The sequence below is a fragment of the Panthera leo genome, chromosome A1, assembly GCF_018350215.1.
Source record: "Panthera leo isolate Ple1 chromosome A1, P.leo_Ple1_pat1.1, whole genome shotgun sequence".
Classification (NCBI taxonomy): Eukaryota; Metazoa; Chordata; class Mammalia; order Carnivora; family Felidae; genus Panthera; species Panthera leo.
The window spans coordinates 170184656-170205373 of record NC_056679.1 but is presented as its reverse complement, the minus strand read 5'-3'; the positions used below and the strand labels follow the sequence as shown (position 1 = coordinate 170205373).

Here is a 20718-nt window from a genome sequence, read left to right as displayed (position 1 = left end):
GCCCAGAGCCTGACGCGGGGCTCGAACTCACAGACCGCGAGATCGTGACCTGGCTGAAGTCGGACGCTTAACCGACTGCGCCACCCAGGCGCCCCATGGCCATTCTCTTTTGCTTCCAAGTGATTACATGACCTGATTAGGAGTGGTCACGTGACCTGGTCCTGACCAGAGATATAAAAAATAGGTCTATTTGGAGTACTTTTTGTTGAATTGCTTTTGAAAAAATATGCCTGGGGAGAAAGCACTTCTTCCCTTCTTATACCTTTTGATTCCTCTGTAAATGAGTTGGTAAGAAAATAATGCATGGAGCTTGTGTGGTCATCACAGTTAGCATGTATATCAGAGAAACTGGAAGGTGAAAGAAAAATACATACCCAGGGCAGTTAGATGAGCCAGCCCTACAGTATTTCCAACTACGATCTTGGGAAATAATGAACATACTTATTTTGAAGACACGTCTTTATATTTCCTGTTACACACAGTCAAAAGCTTTTTCACTCATCAAGATATTGAACTCCAAATAAAAAACCTAAGTATGAATTTGTCTTACCAGCTCCACAGCTGAAAACCCTCCACACCTGTCTTGTCTCTTGTCTGCCCCTCATTCTATAGTCCGTCCACTTTCCATGCAGCGGTGACCATTCCAAAGCTGAAATCATTTCTAGTGCCTTTTGATTACACTTAAAATAAGCCCCAACTACAAGGTTCGTTATGATCTGGCTCCTGGCTGCCTTCCCTACTTATTCATTCTGCTCCAGCTGTACTGTTCTCCTTCTTATTCCTTGGATGTGTCAGGGCTTTTTCTTCCTCAAGTCCCTGCATTTGCTGTTCTTTTCAGATATTTACATGACAGCTCTTCAAAATCTTTGTAATAATTTGAGGTGTAATTTCTCTGGGACCTTAGCTTGATATTCTTCCTCATTCATCTCCCCTGGGTCTTACTTCCTCTGCCTTGATTTTCTAGTTTTTCACTCTTTATAGTACTTATCTTTAGCACTGTCTTCTGTTATCCAGTTCTGTCCCATTTCTCCACCATTATTTCTGTGGCCTGGCGATCTACTTTGTGTTGGCTGGAACAGCTGGAGCTCCTTGGGCATTTCTCTGTCTCTCTTCTATCTCTATCTCTGTAGTCTCTCTAGCTTAGTGACTTCTGAGTAATTAAGACTTCCTACATGGCTGCTTAGGGTTCAAAAGCTAGCATCTTGAGAAAGAGATCGGAGTGGCAGCTGTATTGCCTTTTCTGATCTCGGTTTGAATATCATGCAGTGTCACTTCTGCTGCATTCTATTGGTTGAAGCAGTCACAAGACCTACTCAGGTTCAATAAATGAAATAAAAGGGGTGAAAAGGGGAAAGGGGTGTAGACTTCAACTCTTGATGGGAGGGGTGTCAAAGAATTTGTAAATATTTTAAAACCACAATCTGGCTTTGGTGACAGCAAATAGTTAATTGTAAGACTTAATTGTAGCATGCAAACAGCATTACTTATGAATTATGATGTTTCCACCTTTTAATATTTCAGAAGCTTTAAATATGCTTTATGCTTCCCTGGACCATGCTTCCTTTGATTATGATCATCTGCCTGCGTTATTTTTTGTTGCGGAATCAGTTTTATATAGACTCTGTTGTGATGCATTCCAAAAGGCATACTTATATTCAATTGAAATAAAGCTGGCAAAGGTATGTTTTAAAATATTTTTAATGTGTTTTAATTGCTACACATACTGCATGAGGTCACATGACACCTGTTTTAGGACCTAAACAGGCCATTTGGTTTCATTATGGAATATTCTTTTGTTTGTTAATTTATTTTAATCTTTTCTAAATGTGGATAATACATTATTACTTGATATCCAAATGGAGATAGTTTGAGGACATATAAGTTCACCAACTATGTAAGAAAATAATAATTAAAATCAAGTGTAATTTATGTCTAAATATATATAGCATTTTTCCTTTCTATTTTAAGAATTTTTAAATACCTCTTTCCATTTTAAAATGTTGACAACCTTAAATAGTTGCCCAATTTGAGAAGGTGAATTGTTCTCTCAGTATTCTGTGTCATTTAGAGCCATCAGATGGGAAACTATCTTCATGTGGTTCATGTTTCATAAGGTCCTGGATGTCATACGGGTCTACTCCCTGTGATGATGCTGGTTGCCTGCTGTAAAATTTATTAGTCAAAAACACTTAGCTTAACTGGTAGTTTTATTGCAAAGAAGATAAAAACTAGGAGAAAAAATTATTTTTTTTAATTTTTGAAGTTTATTTATTATTGAGAGACAGAGAAAGACATAACATGAGCATAGGAGGGGCAGACACAGAATCTGAAGCAGGATCCAGGCTCTGAGCTGTCAGCACAGAGCCTGATGTGGGGCTCGAACTCACCGGCTGTGAGATCATGACCTGAGCCATAGTCGGACGCTTAACCGACTAAGCCACCCTGGCGCCCCTGGGAGAAAAAATTCTTAATAAATACATACTCTTAAAATATGACATTTTAAGAATTACTTGCAAAAATTATTATTACTTATTGCAAAAATAATTTCTTATTCAGTTTTGACTGTGAACTGTAGAAATCAACCATGAAAATATTAATGAATTAGCCAGGGCATTTTTGGAAGATATGATGTTTCAGTCCTTAGAAATCAAGCCTAGATCCTCTCAGACATGTTTGGGGGTAAAAGACTTAAAGAGACCAGGCGAGATTCAGAGAACACATAATAGAAATTGGATGTGCAAAGAATCGAAGCTTTGCATAGAAGGGCTGGGAGAAGAGAGACAAGATTTTACCAATGGCTGTCTTTGGGTGGTAATATTATGATGACTTTATCTTCTTTCTTTTTCCTCTGTTCCCAAAACTGTCCATTATGGAGATATAGAAAAGATTATATAATTATTGAAGAGATTTAAAAAGATATCTAAATCTGTACATATTTTATAATGGAAAAAGAATGGAAGGAGAAACATAGAGCAAGTCTGGCTTTTCTTCCTTTTTCTTCTCATCCCCTTTAGGGACATATTCTGTTCGTTGCCTTTTATATTTCTGGTAGCAATAAATGACTATAAAATAAAGTTTTAGCCATTGTACAAATTGCTTATAATTTATATATACTATGTCATTTAATTTTAAAAAAGATTCCTATATCTTCTCATCTGACAGTTTAGACAATTTGCACAGGTTCATAAAGCAGCTGTGAACACTTGCACAGAACTTGAACAATGATCAGCACTTCAGATGTATTAGACATATTAACTTATTTAATCTTTAAAACTATTTTAGAAGATAGATGCTATTGTTAGCCATTATTTTACAGACTGTGGCATAGAGAGTCTAAGTGAATTATTCAAGGTCTCAGCAGAGAAGGTTTTGAACCCTAGAGTCCATTGGAGTGTCAGTCATAATGCTATACATTTACCTTGCCTCTCAGATTTGCTAATTTTAAAGCTTACTCCTTATTCTTCTAGATAATATAAATGAGATAGTGGAAATGCGCATGCTCCATAAATACCTTTGATTTCAGGCAAGAAGCCATTTCAGATATACTCCTCTCCCTTTGTAGAATTTTCATTATATATCTGACAGTCAGTTGGAAACCTCTCTTTTGATCTCTTCTCTTTGACAGTATGCTATACTGAAAGGTATTGCCAGGAAAGTATCACCCACCTTCATATGCACCATTTTATTGTTCAGTAATATTTGGCCCAGTGTTGGGAAGTACCAGAAATATTTGATACCATAATATTATTTGCTTTCAGATTTTGTGTGCATTCTTTCCTTGTTATTCATCTATGTGTGTAGAATCATCTGAAGTATCAAAGTCTACCACTGAAGTGTGGAGAATAACATATAAGGAACAATAGTTTAATATAGTTTAGACATAAATATAAAGTGTTCTTCAACCTTCTATAAAAAACATGGAACACATAACCAACTATTAAAATATAACACATAATAAATATTATTCAGTATTCCTATTTTGTAGTTAGATAACAGAATCAGAGTAATGAAGAGAAGAAGTGATGGAAAGAGAAGGAAAGAAGGGGAATAAAGAATAAAGGAAGGAAAGATGGGAGGGCTAGGAATGAGAAAAATGACAAGCAGAGAGATTCAGCCTAGGAGGCAAAGTTCAAGCTGTCAAGCTACAGAAAGAATATGTACACAAATGAGACATGAGGAAAGATGCACAGAAGGTCCCAGAATATTCTAGATGTATAGAAAGGCAGATTTTTAAATAAAAATTTAGCCTTTCATAATATTATAGATGAAAGCTTTTCAAATCATTTTGCCAAGCATAGTTATTACTAGGGATAGCCCAGGGTCAGGTGAAACTCATGACCAAATTGGGGTATAATACAGTGATTATTCAAACTGATCTGTTTTTCATGAATTTTTCAATTTTCTCCAACATGAAATTTTTGAACATTAATTTTCCTTTCAATATCCATCTCTAATTCCTTGCAAATTATTCTCCTTCTTATTATTTTTTCATTCAATGTCTATAACAATAGGTATTTTGATTTTAATACTGCCACTTAGAATGCTGCAATATTCTTTTAAATGATTTGACAGTTTCCACTTCACATCTAACTTCAATCTCTTAGAGAAGTACAGTACTATATCAAAGTGGTCTATATGAAGAGATTCCTTGGGTATGCTTTATACACATTTTCTTTTTATTTCTTTAAGTCTATAGATGGTGCATGTTCATAATTTATAGATACATATATAAATACTGATGGTGCATTCTCAGAATTTATTTTATCAATAGAATTTTGTGATAAAAGTATTTGGAAATCAAGCTGTAACAGAAAGTTCATGACTTTTGGTGCAACACATAGTCTTGGGTTCAAAACCCAGTGTTGCCACTTACTTGTTAAATTGTCTTGGTTGAATCACTGCCACTGGGTAGATTCATCCTTTTTACTTTATTATTATTTTTTTACATGTGGATCTGACACTAGCCTGCATCACTATTAAGAGGATTTGATTTGGACTATCTATATCTTGACAGTGATACTGTTTTATTTGTTTTTTTCCCCCAAATCTTTTGATTTAGCAGTTAACGAATTTGTGTTCCTTTTATTTCTATCGTTTGTGGGGGTTTTCTCTCATTTTCTGTGAAAACTTGCATATCATATATTTTTGCAGATATTCCATTTTCCATATTCAATGTCAAACAAACTTGCTCTACAGGAAACTTGATGGAGGTAAGAGGGCAGTGTTTATTCATCAGTGACTTTTTCTTCATAGGAGAATTGGGATCTTAGTGTAGCATAGTATGCACCAGCAGAACATTTCTCAAAATTATCTAAAGAAATGTGTTTAAAACTGTTTTGGCTGAGACTCATGGGAAGAAATGTCTTCTGCATTGCAATCCAGCACACACGTAATACTCACTGATTTATATACTGAACTGTGCAATGTACTATGATATTTTCTCTTCTCTTCTATTTTGTTTAAAAATCCCCTCTCAGTTGATTTCATGACTCAGTTAAGGGGCATGACTTGTGATTTGAAAAATACTGTTCTATAGGACATAGAACAGAATAGCAGTTGGTACTGGTCATTATATATAATGTAGAGACGATTTATAAAAGGTTTTTGGCTGAACCAGTCTTTCAATCTTGATATAAATGTCTTAAAGTTATTTCAAAAGCACATAATCTCAAGTGAGTCTGAAATTGTTTCATCAAAGCAAATGTAACAATAAAATGGTTTATTTTCCTCATAGTTTTTACACATTTATTGATGCAGCACAAAAATACTTTTTTCTTTTTCTTTTGACAGATTGGCTATTTGGTCTTTTTACGACTTTTTATATATTTCCTGCATGGTCACCTAGGAACTTTTAAACAACATTTACTTAGGCTTCAACCATATTTATACGGTAGACTATCTTTTATTTTCTACACTTAATAAATGTTTTATGTTATAGTTTGAGAAGCTCAGACTATCACTATAAAGAACATAAGCTGTATTTTATTCTTCATGAAAGATAATAGGTACAGTATTGCAGAACACAGCTTCTGGGCCAGATTGCATGGGTTTTAACTTTCCTACTTAAATACATGACCTTGTCTGTGACTCAGTTTCCTCATCTGTAATCATGTCTACCTTTCCAGATTTCAAGAAAGTTAATTTTATATTTTAGTAAGGTAATATTGGTGGCAATGTAGATGCTGAACTGGAGTAAAGAGAGAGTGGATACAGGACATCAGTTAGCTATGACATTAGTTGGGCAGGAGATGTTAAAGATTATGAACTTTGAAAATGGGAATGAAATAGAGTAAAATTGTTTTGGAAAATATTTAGGAAAAAAAGACAGTGGGTTGGGTGATCAATTGGATCCAGACTGTATATAAGGGAAAATGAGAAATTCAGGAGGAATCTTAAATTTTACATATTGACAGAGTCAAGATAATGGTATTCTAAACTGAAAAACATCTGGAGAAACACTGGACATATTGAATTTTAAAGGTCACTCAGGTGTATATACCCAGTGAGCAGTTGGAAATATAGACTTGGAACAAGGGAAATAAACGAAATCTGGAATTCACTTATTTCTTGGATATTAATGTACATGATTTGACAGTCATCCATGTTAACAAGGCTGAAATAACCTGGGGGGTGGGAGGTGGGTGGTAGTGGGAAATTAATTCTAGGAATAGGCTTGGGGAACATAAACATTTAATAAGTTATTGGGGTGACATATGTTAATGAAGGGAAATAAGAGGGAGTGATGACATAGAAATCCAAAGAGGGGAGGTTCAAGAAGATCAACATTATGAAGAGCTATTGAAGTATTAAATGGTAGGAGGTCTGAAAGTTGATGGCTTTCTGTAAGCATAAAGTCACTGTTGATCTTGGGAGCATTCCCAGTGGAGAGGTGGAAGCAAAATTCAGATTGCAGGTAAATAAAGAGTGAAGGGAAAGTTTAAGCATGAGACAGAGATAGTGAACTATTACAAAAAGTTAGCTATAAAAGAAAGAGAAATATGTCAATAGTTTGGATGAAAAAACAAGGTCAAAAGACAGTTTCACTTCTTCCTTTCCAATTTGGATGCCTCTTATAAATATGATGTTAACTGTGGCCTTGTCATATGTGGCCTTTATTATGTTGAGTTACATTCCCTCTATACTGGCTTTGTTGAGAGTTTTTAAAATCATAAATAGATGTTGAATTTCGTCCAATGATTTTTCTGCATTTATTGAGATGATCATATGATTTTTAGCCTTCATTTTGTTACCCTGGTGTATCACTTTGACTGATCTGAGGATGTTGTACCATCTTTGTATCTCTGGAATAAATCCTACTTGATCATGGTGTGTGATCCTTTTAATATATTGATGAATTTGATTTGCTAATATTTTTTTTGAGAATTTGTGGATATATGTTCATCATGGATATTGGCCTGTCATTTTCTTTTCTTGTGGCATCCTTGTCTGATTTTGGTAGGGTAATGTTGGCCTTGTAAAATGAGTTTAGAAGAGTTCCTTTCTCTTCTATGTGTTTTGGAAGAGTTTGAGAAGGATTTGTATTCTTTTTAAATATTTGATAGAATTCATCAGTGAAGCTGTCTGGTCTTTGTTGGGAGGTTTTTGATTACTGATTCAATTTCCTTGTCAATAATCACTTTGTTTATATTTTCTCTTTCATCTTGATTCAATCTTGGTAAGTTATATGGTCATAGGAATTTATCCATCTCTCCTACCTTATCTAACTTGCTGGTATATAATTGTTCATAGTAGTCTCTTAGGATCCTTTGCATTTCTATAGTAGCATCTACTTTTAGTTCTGATTTTACTTATTTGAGTCCTCTTTTTTTTTCCTTGGTGAGTCTTATCAATTTATCTTTTCAAAAAACTTAAAAAAATTTTTTTTATTTTATAATTTAACTTTATTTTTAAAAATTTACATTCAAATTAGTTAGCATATAGTGAAACAAAGATTTCAGGAGTAGATTCCTTAATGCCCCTTACCCATTTAGCCCATCACCCCTCCAGCAACCCTAAGTTTGTTCTCCATATTTATGAGTCTCTTATGTTTTGTCCCCCTCCCTGTTTTTATATTATTTTTGTTTCCCTTCCCTTATGTTCATCTGTTTTGTCTCTTAAAGTCCTCATATGAGTGAAGTCATATGATTTTTGTCTTTCTCTGACTAATTTCACTTAGCATAATACCCTCCAGTTCCATCCACGTAGTTGCAAATGGCAAGATTTCATTCTTTTTGATTGCCAAGTAATACTCCATTGTATATACACACCACATTTTCTTTATCCATTCATCCATCGATGGACATTTGGGCTCTTTCCATCCTTTGGCTATTTTTGATAGTGCTGCTATAAACATAGGGGTGCATGTGTCCCTTCCAAACAGCACACCTGTATCCCGTGGATAAATGCCTAGTAGTGCAATTGCTGGGTTGTAGGGTAGTTCTAGTTTTAGTTTTCTGAGGAACCTCCATACTGTTTTCCAGATTGGCTGCACCAGCTTGCATTCCCACCAACAATGCAAAAGAGATCCTCTTTCTCCTCATCCTCGCCTACATCTGTTGTTGCCTGAATTGTTCATGTTAACCATTCTGACAGGTGTAAGGTGGTATCTCATTGTGGTTTTGATTTGTATTTCCCTGATGATGAGTGATGTTGAGCATTTTTTCACGTGTCGGTTGGCCATCTGGATGTCTTCTTTGGAGAAGTGTCTACTCATGTCTTTTGCCCATTTCTTCACTGGATTATTTGTTTTTTGGGTGTTGAGTCTGAGCAGTTCTTTATAGATTTTGGATACTGACCCTTTATCTGATATGTCATTTGCAAATATCTTCTCACATTCTGTCGGTTGCCTTTTAGTTTTGCTGATAGTTTCCTTCGCAGTGCAGAAGCTCTTTATTTTGATGAGGTCCCAGTAGTTGATTTTTGCTTTTATTTCCCTTGCCTCTGGAGACGTGTTGAATAAGAAATTGCTGCGGGCAAAATCAAAGAGGTTTTTGCCTGCTTTCTCCTCGAGGATTTTGATGGCTTCCTGTCTTACATTGAGGTCTTTCATGCATTTTGAGTTTGTGTGCATGGTGTAAGAAAGTGGTCCAGGTTCATTCTTCTGCATGTCGCTGTCCAGTTTTCCCAGCACCGCTTGCTGAAGAGACTGTCTTTATTCCATTGGATATTCTTTCCTGCTTTGTCAAAGATTAGTTGGCCATACGTTTGTGGGTCCATTTCTGGGTTCTCTATTCTGTTCCATTGATCTGAGTGTCTGTTCTTATGCCAGTCCCATACTGTCTTGATGATTACAGCTTTGTGGTATAGCTTGAAGTCCGGGATTGTGATGCCCCCTGCTTTGGTTTTCTTTTTTAAAATTTTAAATAAACTTTTTAGTTTAAGTGGATTGAATTTAAAATAAAGTCAAGGGCGCCTGGGTGGCTCAGTCGGTTGAGCGTCCGGCTTCAGCTCGGGTCATGATCTCACGGTTTGTGAGTTCGAGCCCCGCGTGGGGCTCTGTGCTGACAGCTCAGAGCCTGGAGCCAGTTTCCGATTCTGTGTCTCCCTCTCTCTCTCTGCTCTTCCCCTGCTCGTGCTCGCTCTCTCTCAAAACTAAACATTAAAAAAAAAAAAAAATTAAAAAAAAATAAAATAAAGTCAAAAGTGGAAAAGACTAGTATGTTGTAGGGTAAGAGATTAAGAGACTCGAGATACAAGAAAGGGGATATTTGTGGAAAAAGTCATGGAGGAGGGAATAGAAGGTAATGGTGGAAGTGCTTTGGAGAGTGACCAGTATGCACCACTACTACCAATTTGGACAGGGCATAAAACCAAGGTAAGATTGTAGACTAGCAGAGCAAGAATTCCTGGCTAGAGTGCCACTTGTTTTGATTTCTTCATACATTATAAATCCTCTTTCAACTCCTCACTGTGTTCAGCATAGTGACTCAACAAATAATCAGATGATGGTGGCAAATAAATTTTGAAAAATCATTTGCATAAAATGTCAATTTATCACATTAGCTTGTTCTTGTAGATATATCCTGAGAAAACCAACATCTTTGTTCCATATAGGATAAAAGCCCCAGATTTTGCCCGGCTCTCAAATACTGTTAAGTAGAGCCTTACATATGCTACATCTTTGTCTTCAACAATAGAATGATTCCTACCTGGGGCCATTAGCAACTGCTTCCTATTTATGTAGCCACCCAGTAGAAGAGTAGTTATTACTAATTTTTCCACTCTCAGTAGATTGAAACTCAAAAATTGTCCAGAAGTTTATAAAAAGAACAGCATAAATATGGTTCTGTTAAATACCAACATAGTGTTATGTTAAATGATAATAGTTTTTGCCGTATTTAAAATATATTTTCTAAGAAATCAACAACAATAACATCTTGAAAGGAAATAAAACTGGAGAACGTAGGGTTAAAAGCAATGACTTGGTTTGTAGGATTACAGTTTCAAAGTATCCATTATGAATAGAGTATATGTTATAAATGTATTTATTTTCACCTGGAAATTTCAAAGCATTGTTGTACAGTAACTGTACTTAATTAGGTGTTCAACCATTATACCAATTGCTGTTCTGAATTATAAACTGTTATGTATTAATTATTTACCTTGCAGTTTTCTATTATACCACCAGGGGTCATACATAACATTAGAAATCTTGAGGAGATTCAGAAATAGATAGCAGTTTCATCATCTACATACTAAGTTTCATTATATTTTAGTAACTGAAACAAAATGAAACATAATGCAATATATTAATGACATAATTATCACAAATTATTTTTCTTACAATAGCACTTTCTTTCTCTGGAGGGTCATATTACAAGTATCCAAACATCTTGTCAAATATGCAATTCATTCTGAAAACCATGGAAATAATATGTAAAAGAGAACTCCCTTCTGGATCAATTTTTAACCCTGTCGAAAACAAGAAAAGCTATAAGAACATAGATTCGGATATGGTGAGTATATCCTAGTGTGTAATGAATCAGATAGCATATGATGAAATAATTGTGCGTGCCAATACAGTAACATTGCAGAAGATGAGTTTAGCTGGAGGTGGGGCCGGGGAGAGGAATGAACAGCAAAAACACTAAACCAAATGCACATTTCCTGGACAGGGGAAATGTAGTTAATAAGATTAGTAGGCATCAATATGCAGCACCACTACTTTAAATAGAGTAGTGTCATAATGCCTTTTTCCTTATAGATTCCATCTCAGCAATTTAATTGGAAATTGCACCCCAATTTAGATTAACTTATAATGAGGATTTTAAGATATTACATTTACATTAAAAGGAAAGTACATAAAGTACAGGCTATTAATGAGAGCATATGTAGTATTTTATGCTGCCGTAATTCATATGTAATAACATTTAAAGTGCTATTTAAATCAATTGAAATGTTTTTAAATGGTTCAAAATTGAGGAAATAAAATAATTCCTATGAAAATATGAAAAATTTTCTTTTAATTTCTAACTCAGATATTAGTGATTAACATTAGAGAAAACTATCCCAATCATATAATTGCTTGGTCTGTAATAAACTATGTATTATGCCAACAGAACTACAGTGAACCATATAATTTGTTCATATATGTTATAGGCTGATGTACGTCAAAAGACAAACTTCAATCTCTGGGGCTCATGATATATTTCCCTTTCTCACATATACTCCAAAAGAAAGCAGTGAACACTTTAAAACCTTGATTCTTTTGTTATTTTATTTTTTGTTGTATAGACTTATTATTGCATAGTTTACAAGCAGAAAATTTGTTTTTCTAATAATTTCTTAAAAAGGAAAAAATATGTTTAACATAAGAGAAGTTGAAACCACTAAAAATTTTTGAGAAAGATTATTTTTTCAAATAGTTATGAGTTGCCTTACAATTTTCCCATGCTTCCCTTGGGCCCTTTCTAAATTTTTGTTTGTTTGTATTTGTTTTTGTTTCTTAAGAGAGTAAAGTTTGTTTGTTTATTTATTTAGAGTGTGTATGTGTGTGTGTGTCCGTGTGCAGGTACATGCTTACACAGGAGGGGCAGAGACAGAGGGAAAAAGAGACTTCCGAGCAGGCTTCCCACTGTCAGTGCAGAGGCTGATGTGGGACTTGATCTCAGGAACTGTGAAATCATGACCTGAGCTGAAATCAAATGTCAGACACTAAACTGACTGAGTCACCCAGGTGCTCTTCCCTTCGGCCCTTTCTAAATGTGTGTGTGTGTGTGTGTGTGTGTGTGTGTGTGTGTTTAAAGTTTATGTATTTACTTTAAGAAAGAGAGAGAGCAAGCTGGGAAGGGGGAGAGAGAGAGAGAGAGAGAGAGAGAGAGAGAGAGAGAGAGAGAATCCCAAGCAGGCTCCACACTGCCAGCATGGGCCATATATGGGGCTTGAACTCATGAACTGAGACATCATGACCTGGGCCAAAATCCAGAGCAGGATGCTCATCCAGCTGAGCCACCCATGTGCCTCCCTTGGGCCCTTTCTAAAATCAAGTAAAATATAAGTATTAAAGGAAACATATTTAACCACATCTATGTCATCATTCTAGCTTTAGTGTTGCTCCATCATTGACATAGAGTGACATATGCTAAGTAATTTGAACCTTTTGGTTATAATTACTAAAGAACACCAATTACTTCATGAACAAAAGGGATCTTGTTTTTAAGTTTAAAAATGTTTTAACAACAAATATATAATCTAAGATATGGAACAACTGTAAGAACACTGATCATGAAGAATTAAGACCTGCTAGCAACTGACTGATTCAGACGAGGTCCGTTGGGCTCTCTAAACCCCCAAATGCTTATCTTTAAACAAGACATCATCACCATCAACACCATCACCTCCACCACCATCATCATCATATTCACTCTAATCTATGGAGTTGTGAAGATGTGCCTTATAAATTAGTGAGTGCCATGAAAATGTAAACAATGATCACTGAACATTGTATTTAGGAACTCACTTTAATTTAGGCAGTTAAATATAATAATTTTCATCTAAGGGCATGATTATGCTGATTAAATAATTGTTTTACAATGTGGTTAGTTGTGCTTAATGGAGTGATTTGAGTGTTTTTGCTCAAAAAAAATAAGATACTGTGAAATCTTGACAATATGAGTGTTCTGGTTATGAAGAGGCAACCTTCAATGTTGATTCTGCTTCTCTTTAAGAACCTATCTGTTCTTGCCACTCTTGGTGCACACATGCCACAAGGAAATGGAAGCTTACCACTGGTACAGCTCTGACTGAGCTGGAAGGAGCAAGGTGTTAACACATGAAAAGAATGTTAACTGCTGAGAGTGGGACAAGTCACTAAGTCTTTGTTCCTTTTTCAACAGAGAACAAAGAGCTTTGTTTCAATCTTTTCTATGTTCTATCTCAGCTCTATAACTGTGATTCTGTGAGGGCATTAGAACAGCTTTTAGCCTGTCAGATTTAGTCCCTCCTTTTGCCCCCTCCCAGCGCCACACCATATAAAGAATAGAAAAGGTAGTGTAGCCACAGTGCTACTACAGCTTCTGGTTCAGCTAACTGATTTCAGTGCTTGATTGCACATTTGAACATTGCTCCCCAGTTTCAGCCCAGTGTCTGCAGTATAGCTTTGTCTAAGCCAGCCCCTCCAGTTCAGTTGAGTACTTAGCCATTCAATACCCATCTCTCTCACCTACTGCGAGAAGACCTGGGAAATGGAGAGGAAAAGGGAATATAAACAATACATCTGTATTCTACCCTCTCCTTTCTTTGTTATTGGCACACCATAATAGACAGCCCTCATCTTCCAATAATGCTGAAAGGTCCATGCCAGCATATTTTGGTCACTGCAACATATTTTGTTTTTAATATGCTTATGAGCATTGGAGTAAAAGCATAATTTGTTTTCCAAGTACTACTATAACACTGCTGAAAAATAAAGAATTCTGTAGGATATACACATTATATACACTATATAAGAGTATAGAAGTGTATTATATACACTATATAACAATAGGAAATTTCCCCTCCCTGCTTCTAGAGCCCATTTCTCCTTTTAATGTCCTTTTAAGCTGATTCAGACACAAGGTTCCCACTGACTTTGACAAATGGTGCACTTTAACTAGCTCTGTGGCATGCAGAGCCAGAACACAGGATTGAGTTCTTTGTCTTTTGCTCACTAGCAGAGCCGAATTTGCTGAGTACAATTGTCACATGATAATAACAACATAGTTTTTTTGGAGATGGTAGATTAAGACGCAACCGAAATTCAGTAGACCCTTTACTAAATAGTTGTAGCTATCCTAAGGTACAAATCGTTTTCTAAAAACTAGGAAGCACACAGCATTTACATTCACATGTGGTTAGCAATCTCATCCTTTAATGTACTAGCAAGCCAAAGGCACTATCAAATTTGGGACATTTTGTGCTATAGTGTAACTGTACATGGTTACTAGGAAATCGGTTAGCTTGAGACACAGGTTCTTTAAAATTAGGAGCATTATCTTATGATTCATGTCCTATTATTGAAGTAGGACATTTGTGTTGAGAGGTCCTTTAATGGCAGTGTCAACCATCCACCAAATGACTGAAAGCAAGGATGAAACTCCAAAAGCTATCTCTAACCAGCCACAATACAGCCTATCCTTCAAAGCTCATTTCTGTTATAAAAGAGAGCCTGGTCAGACATTCAGAGCTTGTGTACTCAAATTTGCATAAAATTCAAGCTGATGTGGTTATCTGAAATTTCAGCCAACAGTAGATTAACAGCACTTTTGTGAGTGAGCTTCTCAAAATAGGTATTGTACAGCTGCAACTGATAGCTTATTGGAGGACATAATCAAGAGGATATGGCCACTGGTAGACCCACGAGCTGGCCCTGGGCAATCTGAGGCTCCTCACCCCCTTCCCTGTCCTTGGAATCTATGTTCTGCTCACTGTTCCCACAGCTGGAACCATTTTTAAGTATGCAGCCTTGAGAGAGCGGCCCATGTCTTCCTTTAATCTCAGCTGGATCTCTGGGTACAGGGTCCAGTTTGCAAACCAACATGGTCCAGCTGCCCAGCTTTAGACTATGGAAGAGACAAAAGAACTATAGGAAGGAGTCATAAAGCCAAGAAAACAAAGGAAAGAAGGAAGAGAGGAAGGAGGGAGGTAGGGAAGGGGGTAAAAAGAAAAAGTTCTCTGGGAGTCATTTAATGCACTGCTCAGTGTTTCTCATACAATCTGTGTTAAAAAAAGGGCCCTCTCAACTTAAAAAAAAATTCCAAACTATCACAGACTGATAATTTTGTAAACTACATTAATAATGAATTACTGAAAATGAAACAAAAAAGATATAAAAAGAGTAACATTAATTTTTTTATTAGACTGAAAATATTTAAAATTAACTGTCAGATTGTTATAAGTGTTTCTAAATATGTATCCTTTATTTCTGTACTGTAGTTAACCGTTTGCAGATGGCACTTATCTGCCAGCCACACCTTGAATAGGACTGATTTAGTGTAAAGGCAGAGAACTCTACACTACCTCATACCTTCAAGAGCATTTCTCCCTCTTGTGCTACCGCACTGATAATGTACATGGTAATTGTATTAAATCACTTCATCATCATCACTATATCAATTCATTCAAGTTTGGAAAATATATTTCTTCTTTTGAAAAAGAGCAAGGATGAAACTTTAGCAAGATTTCCACGCAAATGCTTGAACTATATAAAATGGATGAGGATAAGTGATAAGCCTCACTAATCTGGAAAATTCATGGGTGTGGCAGGTTTAGTTGCTCTTGATGATGTGGATGCCCTTATGCCAAAGACCACCAGGGACACCTGCAATTAAGCTAAGTGTGTTCCTTATTTGTTGCAGAGAACACATACTCAAGGAATTAGGGGATATGGCAGTAGGAAGGTGTTACATTGAACCTACTATAGAACTTGGACTTTGGGTGATTTGGCGGGGCGGAAGGTCTAAAGAAGCAGATTTGATGCTGTCAGAAAGTAGGGGCAAATCTGTGATTGGGTATTTTGTAAGTGGTACAGTGAGTTTTGTCTGTGCTTAGAAAAAAATTACCAAGCCTTTTTCTTTTTTAAATTCATTTAGCGTGGTCTCAGAATAATATTGTCTGAGGTTGATATTCTGTGAGTTTATATCTAGCAATAGAACAAAATGACCAGGCTGTGAGTGTCAGACTAGCTTGTAAGAATATTGTTGTCAAATCAGCTCTGGACATCAGAGGCTGCTTTTTCTTTCTCAGGGATGAGTGAAAATGGTATCATAGAAAATTGAAAATAAAGCGTAAATCTTTCTCATTGTCTAATCTTGACATTTGGGAATTGTCTCTGGTGATAAGTGCATAAGTTTGTTACCAATAATTTTTGACTTAACTGAATAGTCTATGGAAGTATGCGGTGTACATGATTTTAAAAAAACACAAAGTATTGACTGTTAATTAGTCAAGCCATTCACAAGTTTCACATAGCTACTTACATATTTATTCAGAATAAGTTTGCAACAGGAGGGCTGTCAGGCATCCGGGCTGAGACAGAGCAGTTTGAGAAAAGAATTTCATTTATAAGATTTTCCATTTTGGGGTAGGCTCTCCTGCAAGGCAGAAAACTGAGTTACTTAGATAAACTCTGTGCATTTACTGAAGTCAGTACATCTCAGTCTTATGTCTTATATTACTTTAAAATAAAGCTTTTCATGGAGTATTCTAATATTCTAAACATTGGCTTGTTTTCATTTGCTTTTCTGAATTGTTGTTCCCCACAGTCAGTAGCCTTATGTAGAAGCATGATCTTACTCATGACTTTTACCTCCAGCATCCGAGTTCTCAACATAAAAGTAGATCAATACATATCTATGGGACTTAACTAAACAGTTTACCAGAAACTCAAAATATCTTCATTTAAAATTTGTGTATGAACTTCTGGCCTTTCAATTTAAGAGTACTTAACATGAAAGTTACCTTTCAATTGTAGATTTATTACTGTTTGTATAATAAATGAGAGTTATAAAGCATTTTGGAGGCTTTTTAAGTGTTTCTTTGGGGCATACATTAAAGAATGAAATATCACGTGATATTGTGTACACATCACAAGATGCGTATTTGAAACAGTATTGTTGGCGAAAATTCAATGAGAGTGCTATTTTATCACGTCTAACAATAAAATCAGGTTTCTTTGTACCAGTTACTCTAGTAGACCAATTAATCTATGAAACTGTTAGGAAGCACTTTAAGAAAAAACTAACAGGTAAGAGTCCATTTTTTTCCCCTGAATTTGTAGGCTTTTAAAATAGTTACTAAGCAGACATTGACCATGTCTAACTAGGCACATATATTTGGCCCTTAGTGGAAATCCACATTTTAAAACCTGATTTGTTGTTTGAACACTGTTCAGACTTTCTCCTGTCCTCTTCTCCTTGGGTGTCAGGGAGAACTAAATTATATAGGGTTTAAGAAGCACAGTTTTGTCTAATTATTGTCCCTTAGAGATTATAGGATTTCTGTCATAGTGTAAAACTGATATCACTGAACACAAGGGACCCATGTGAAAATCAATTAAGACATTAGGTTCAGGTTAACAATTGAAGGGAAACAAAATTCATTGCCCCCAAATATGCTTCTTTAGCATAAGGATAATTTTAGGCTGGTTATTTTTAAGAAATTGCAGACACAGGAGAAGCTGTAAAAACTGAGTAAAAGTTACTCTTTTTGTAAGAGATATGTACATTTTAAGAGAAATCTCCATTTGTAAGGTGTCTCCCTCTCTGCACCAGGAAGACAAGGATGACTCTAGATATATAGAAACTCTTATCAGAGGAGAGGCAGTGACAAATCTGCATATCAACCTTACCCTTGTTTACTGTACTTTTCCTGTTAACCTTCCATAGCTGCCCCTCCCCCCTTTATGTCTTTAGCTAGAGATGTTATATGAAGTGGTGACTTGGGCCATTTTGAAGAGTATTCCTGGGTGTCTCCCGTGTGTACAGGATGTATACACATTCTTAAATTTACGTTTGGTTTTCTCATGTGAATCTTTTTTTATTAACAGGGGTGGGAAGTCTCATCCAGGAACCTGGAAGGGTAGAGGGAAAATTATTTTTCCTTCTCCATACTGTATGTACTTATAAAACTGTACTTTAGTAAATTGCTCTGTATTGTGTAACATGAAGTTTAAGAAAGTAATGCGTTTTCATTTGTATATTTTCATGTTTATTCAAGTCAGATAACTCTTTTCCAGATATATTTTTATATTTTAATTCTAGGAACATTTGCAAGTCAATCAGGGAGGACACGAAGTTAACCACCTGCTCTGGCACTGTGTGGCTGCCTGGTCATGTGTTCAGAAGAATAGTCCTCAGTTGAATAAGGTGCTTGAACATCTCATCTTTCATAAAATGCAGCTTCAAAAGAAATGCTGGTAAGAGGGATTCTATAAATCCAAAGTAATTCATGGAGAAACCTTTGTGTTTAAATGTTAAATAGCCTTTGTACTTAAATGTTAATCACACCTTAGTTGACTATGAAAAAAATTTATGATCTCTATTCCAAAATGCTAGGGCAATTTATATATTTTGTATTAGTTCATTTCATCAATAAATTGTTCCTATCTTTCATTTTTTTTGCTAATCTGCATGCATGCATTGCATAATTTATCTTTATCAAATGAAATTTGTTATTGATAAAGAGTGCGTCCCCACATTTAAAACATCCTTTATTTTTTGAGTTGTTAAACAACAGCAGTGAGGCACAGTTTATTTTTCTTGGAGGAAATATACTGAAATTCTGTTTCTTTAGGCCTTACTTGTAAAGTTTAACAAAAATAAATCTTGACTGATAAGTGTTAATTTCCTCCTGTACATATATTAATTTGAGAAGGAAAAAGAAGTCATAAATTACTACCAAAGAGGACATGGGTTCAATGGAAGAAAGAAGAATTTTAAAGGAGTATTTCTGAGACAAGTGATCAGAGATTTCCCTTTTCAATATTTGAGGACAGAGTTTTGAATTCCTCTTCCATTGCTATTGGAATAATAGTAATAGTAATAATAATAATAATAAAAAATGTCATGCCGTAACAAGTTGCAAATTCAATCGTCATATATTTTTCTTAAAATTAGTTCCTGTTTTTATGTCTCTGGCTGCCAGCTCTATACCAAAGGTCTTTGTATATGTAAATTATAAGAATCTGGAGGATTCCTTGTGAAGGAAAGGTGTTTTCCTAGTTTCATTTGGAAGTTTCTAGGATCCTAGATCAAGTAAAGATTTCTGGAGGATGGCTTAGATTTTGTTTAATTTCCTAGAAATAGCCTAGTGCAGAAGACATTTCATCAAGAACTTGTTCTGTTTTGTCCTGTAATGGGAGAAATCTATTCAGTATTGCAGTTAACAAAGATTGTGATTCCTTCATGTTTTAAACCTAAGGATAATATCTTTAAATAGGAAAATTACAATGTAATAGAATGTAAGTATTCAATAAGTATATATTAATATAGAGCTGATAAATACAACAAAAATTAGAGATTCTCACTGGTATAAAGTAGGTTATGCTGAAAGCCATGGTGATTTTTTTCAGACCACTCTTACTATAGGAAATAAATTGTTAGGGATTCAAACACACACTTTAGTTTTCAAAAGGGGCTAGAACTACGTTAGCTCTTGGAAGACTCTAACAATTACCAAATAAGTATGGTATTCTATATATATGGTATTCTAATAATTACCAAATAAGCAAGTTTAAATAAATATTGAGATAATAAAAGTGGCTAGTTAAGAGTAGCTAATTCTAAAGTCAGGGAATTGTTTCTTTACCCAATTTTCAGTTTTACTGTACTGCATCAACATTGATTTAATTTGTTTATGATTTGTCTTGTTAAACAAACAAACACACCACGGGCCCCAAATGGTACACTTAGACTGAGTTCCCAAACTGGTGCATAATACATAATCTAAGTGAAGTTTTAACTGCTCCTGGAAATGTAGTCTTAAAAAGGTCAGCTAGGAATTTTTCAATCTGCACCAATGAGTCTGCTACTTGGGCCCTCTCCATTCCCCTAAAAACATGAGATAATTAGCATAATAAGACACCGTGCTTTTCTCCCTAGAATGCCATCTTTTTCTTTTGCTAATAATGACCCTCCTTCTATAAAACCCTTCTAACTCCTTGAAGCTCCCCTCTACTTGCTAGATGGGGTGCTTCATGATTCATGAATCATTTAATAAGCCAATTAGACCTTCAAATTTACTTGCTTGCATTTTGTTATTTAACAGTCTTTAAGATAGTTTTTTCCTAAGTTTATTAATTTATTTTGTTGGGGAGGGGCAGAGAGTGGGAGAGAGGGAGAATCCTAAGCATACTCCACACTGCCAGTGCAGAGTCCCACCCGGGCCGAACCTACAAACTACAAGATCACGTCTCAAGCCAAAATGGCGAGTCAGACACTCAACTGACCGAGTCACCCACGAACCTTGGTAGTTATTTTTTTATACTTAGTATTTTACAGATTTGGGGGCATTGGAGATCATACAGAACGATTCTTACTTTACAGATGGAGAAAGCAAGGCCATGTTTATTAAACTTACTAGTGACTGGAATGACATTTTTAGGGCCCCAGTATAGCACGCTTCGTTCTGACTGCACGAGGAAGGAGATAACTGTTCTGAAGCATCTTGTCACTGAAGATGCTTGTCCTGACTTCTCCTTTTCTGGGAAGACATGGTGATGATCAAGTGAAGGAGGGGATGGCA

The 20718-nt window shown here is 35.6% G+C and overlaps 1 protein-coding gene across 15 annotated transcripts in view; it reads left to right on the top strand.

Moving 5' to 3' along the window:
• The window catches only part of TMEM232 (transmembrane protein 232), a 211659-nt gene that overhangs the window by 38000 nt on the left and 152941 nt on the right, over positions 1-20718 (top strand). For 14 of the 15 annotated variants that reach the window (XM_042944992.1, XM_042944983.1, XM_042944955.1 and 11 more), the window contains 4 exons: positions 1522-1679; positions 5791-5890; positions 10789-10955; positions 18237-18391. In XM_042944992.1, the coding sequence (XP_042800926.1) occupies positions 1522-1679; positions 5791-5890; positions 10789-10955; positions 18237-18391 (580 nt within the window). The remainder of the gene's footprint in view (positions 1-1521; positions 1680-5790; positions 5891-10788; positions 10956-18236; positions 18392-20718) is intronic. The other variant, XM_042945033.1, reaches the window with a different exon arrangement.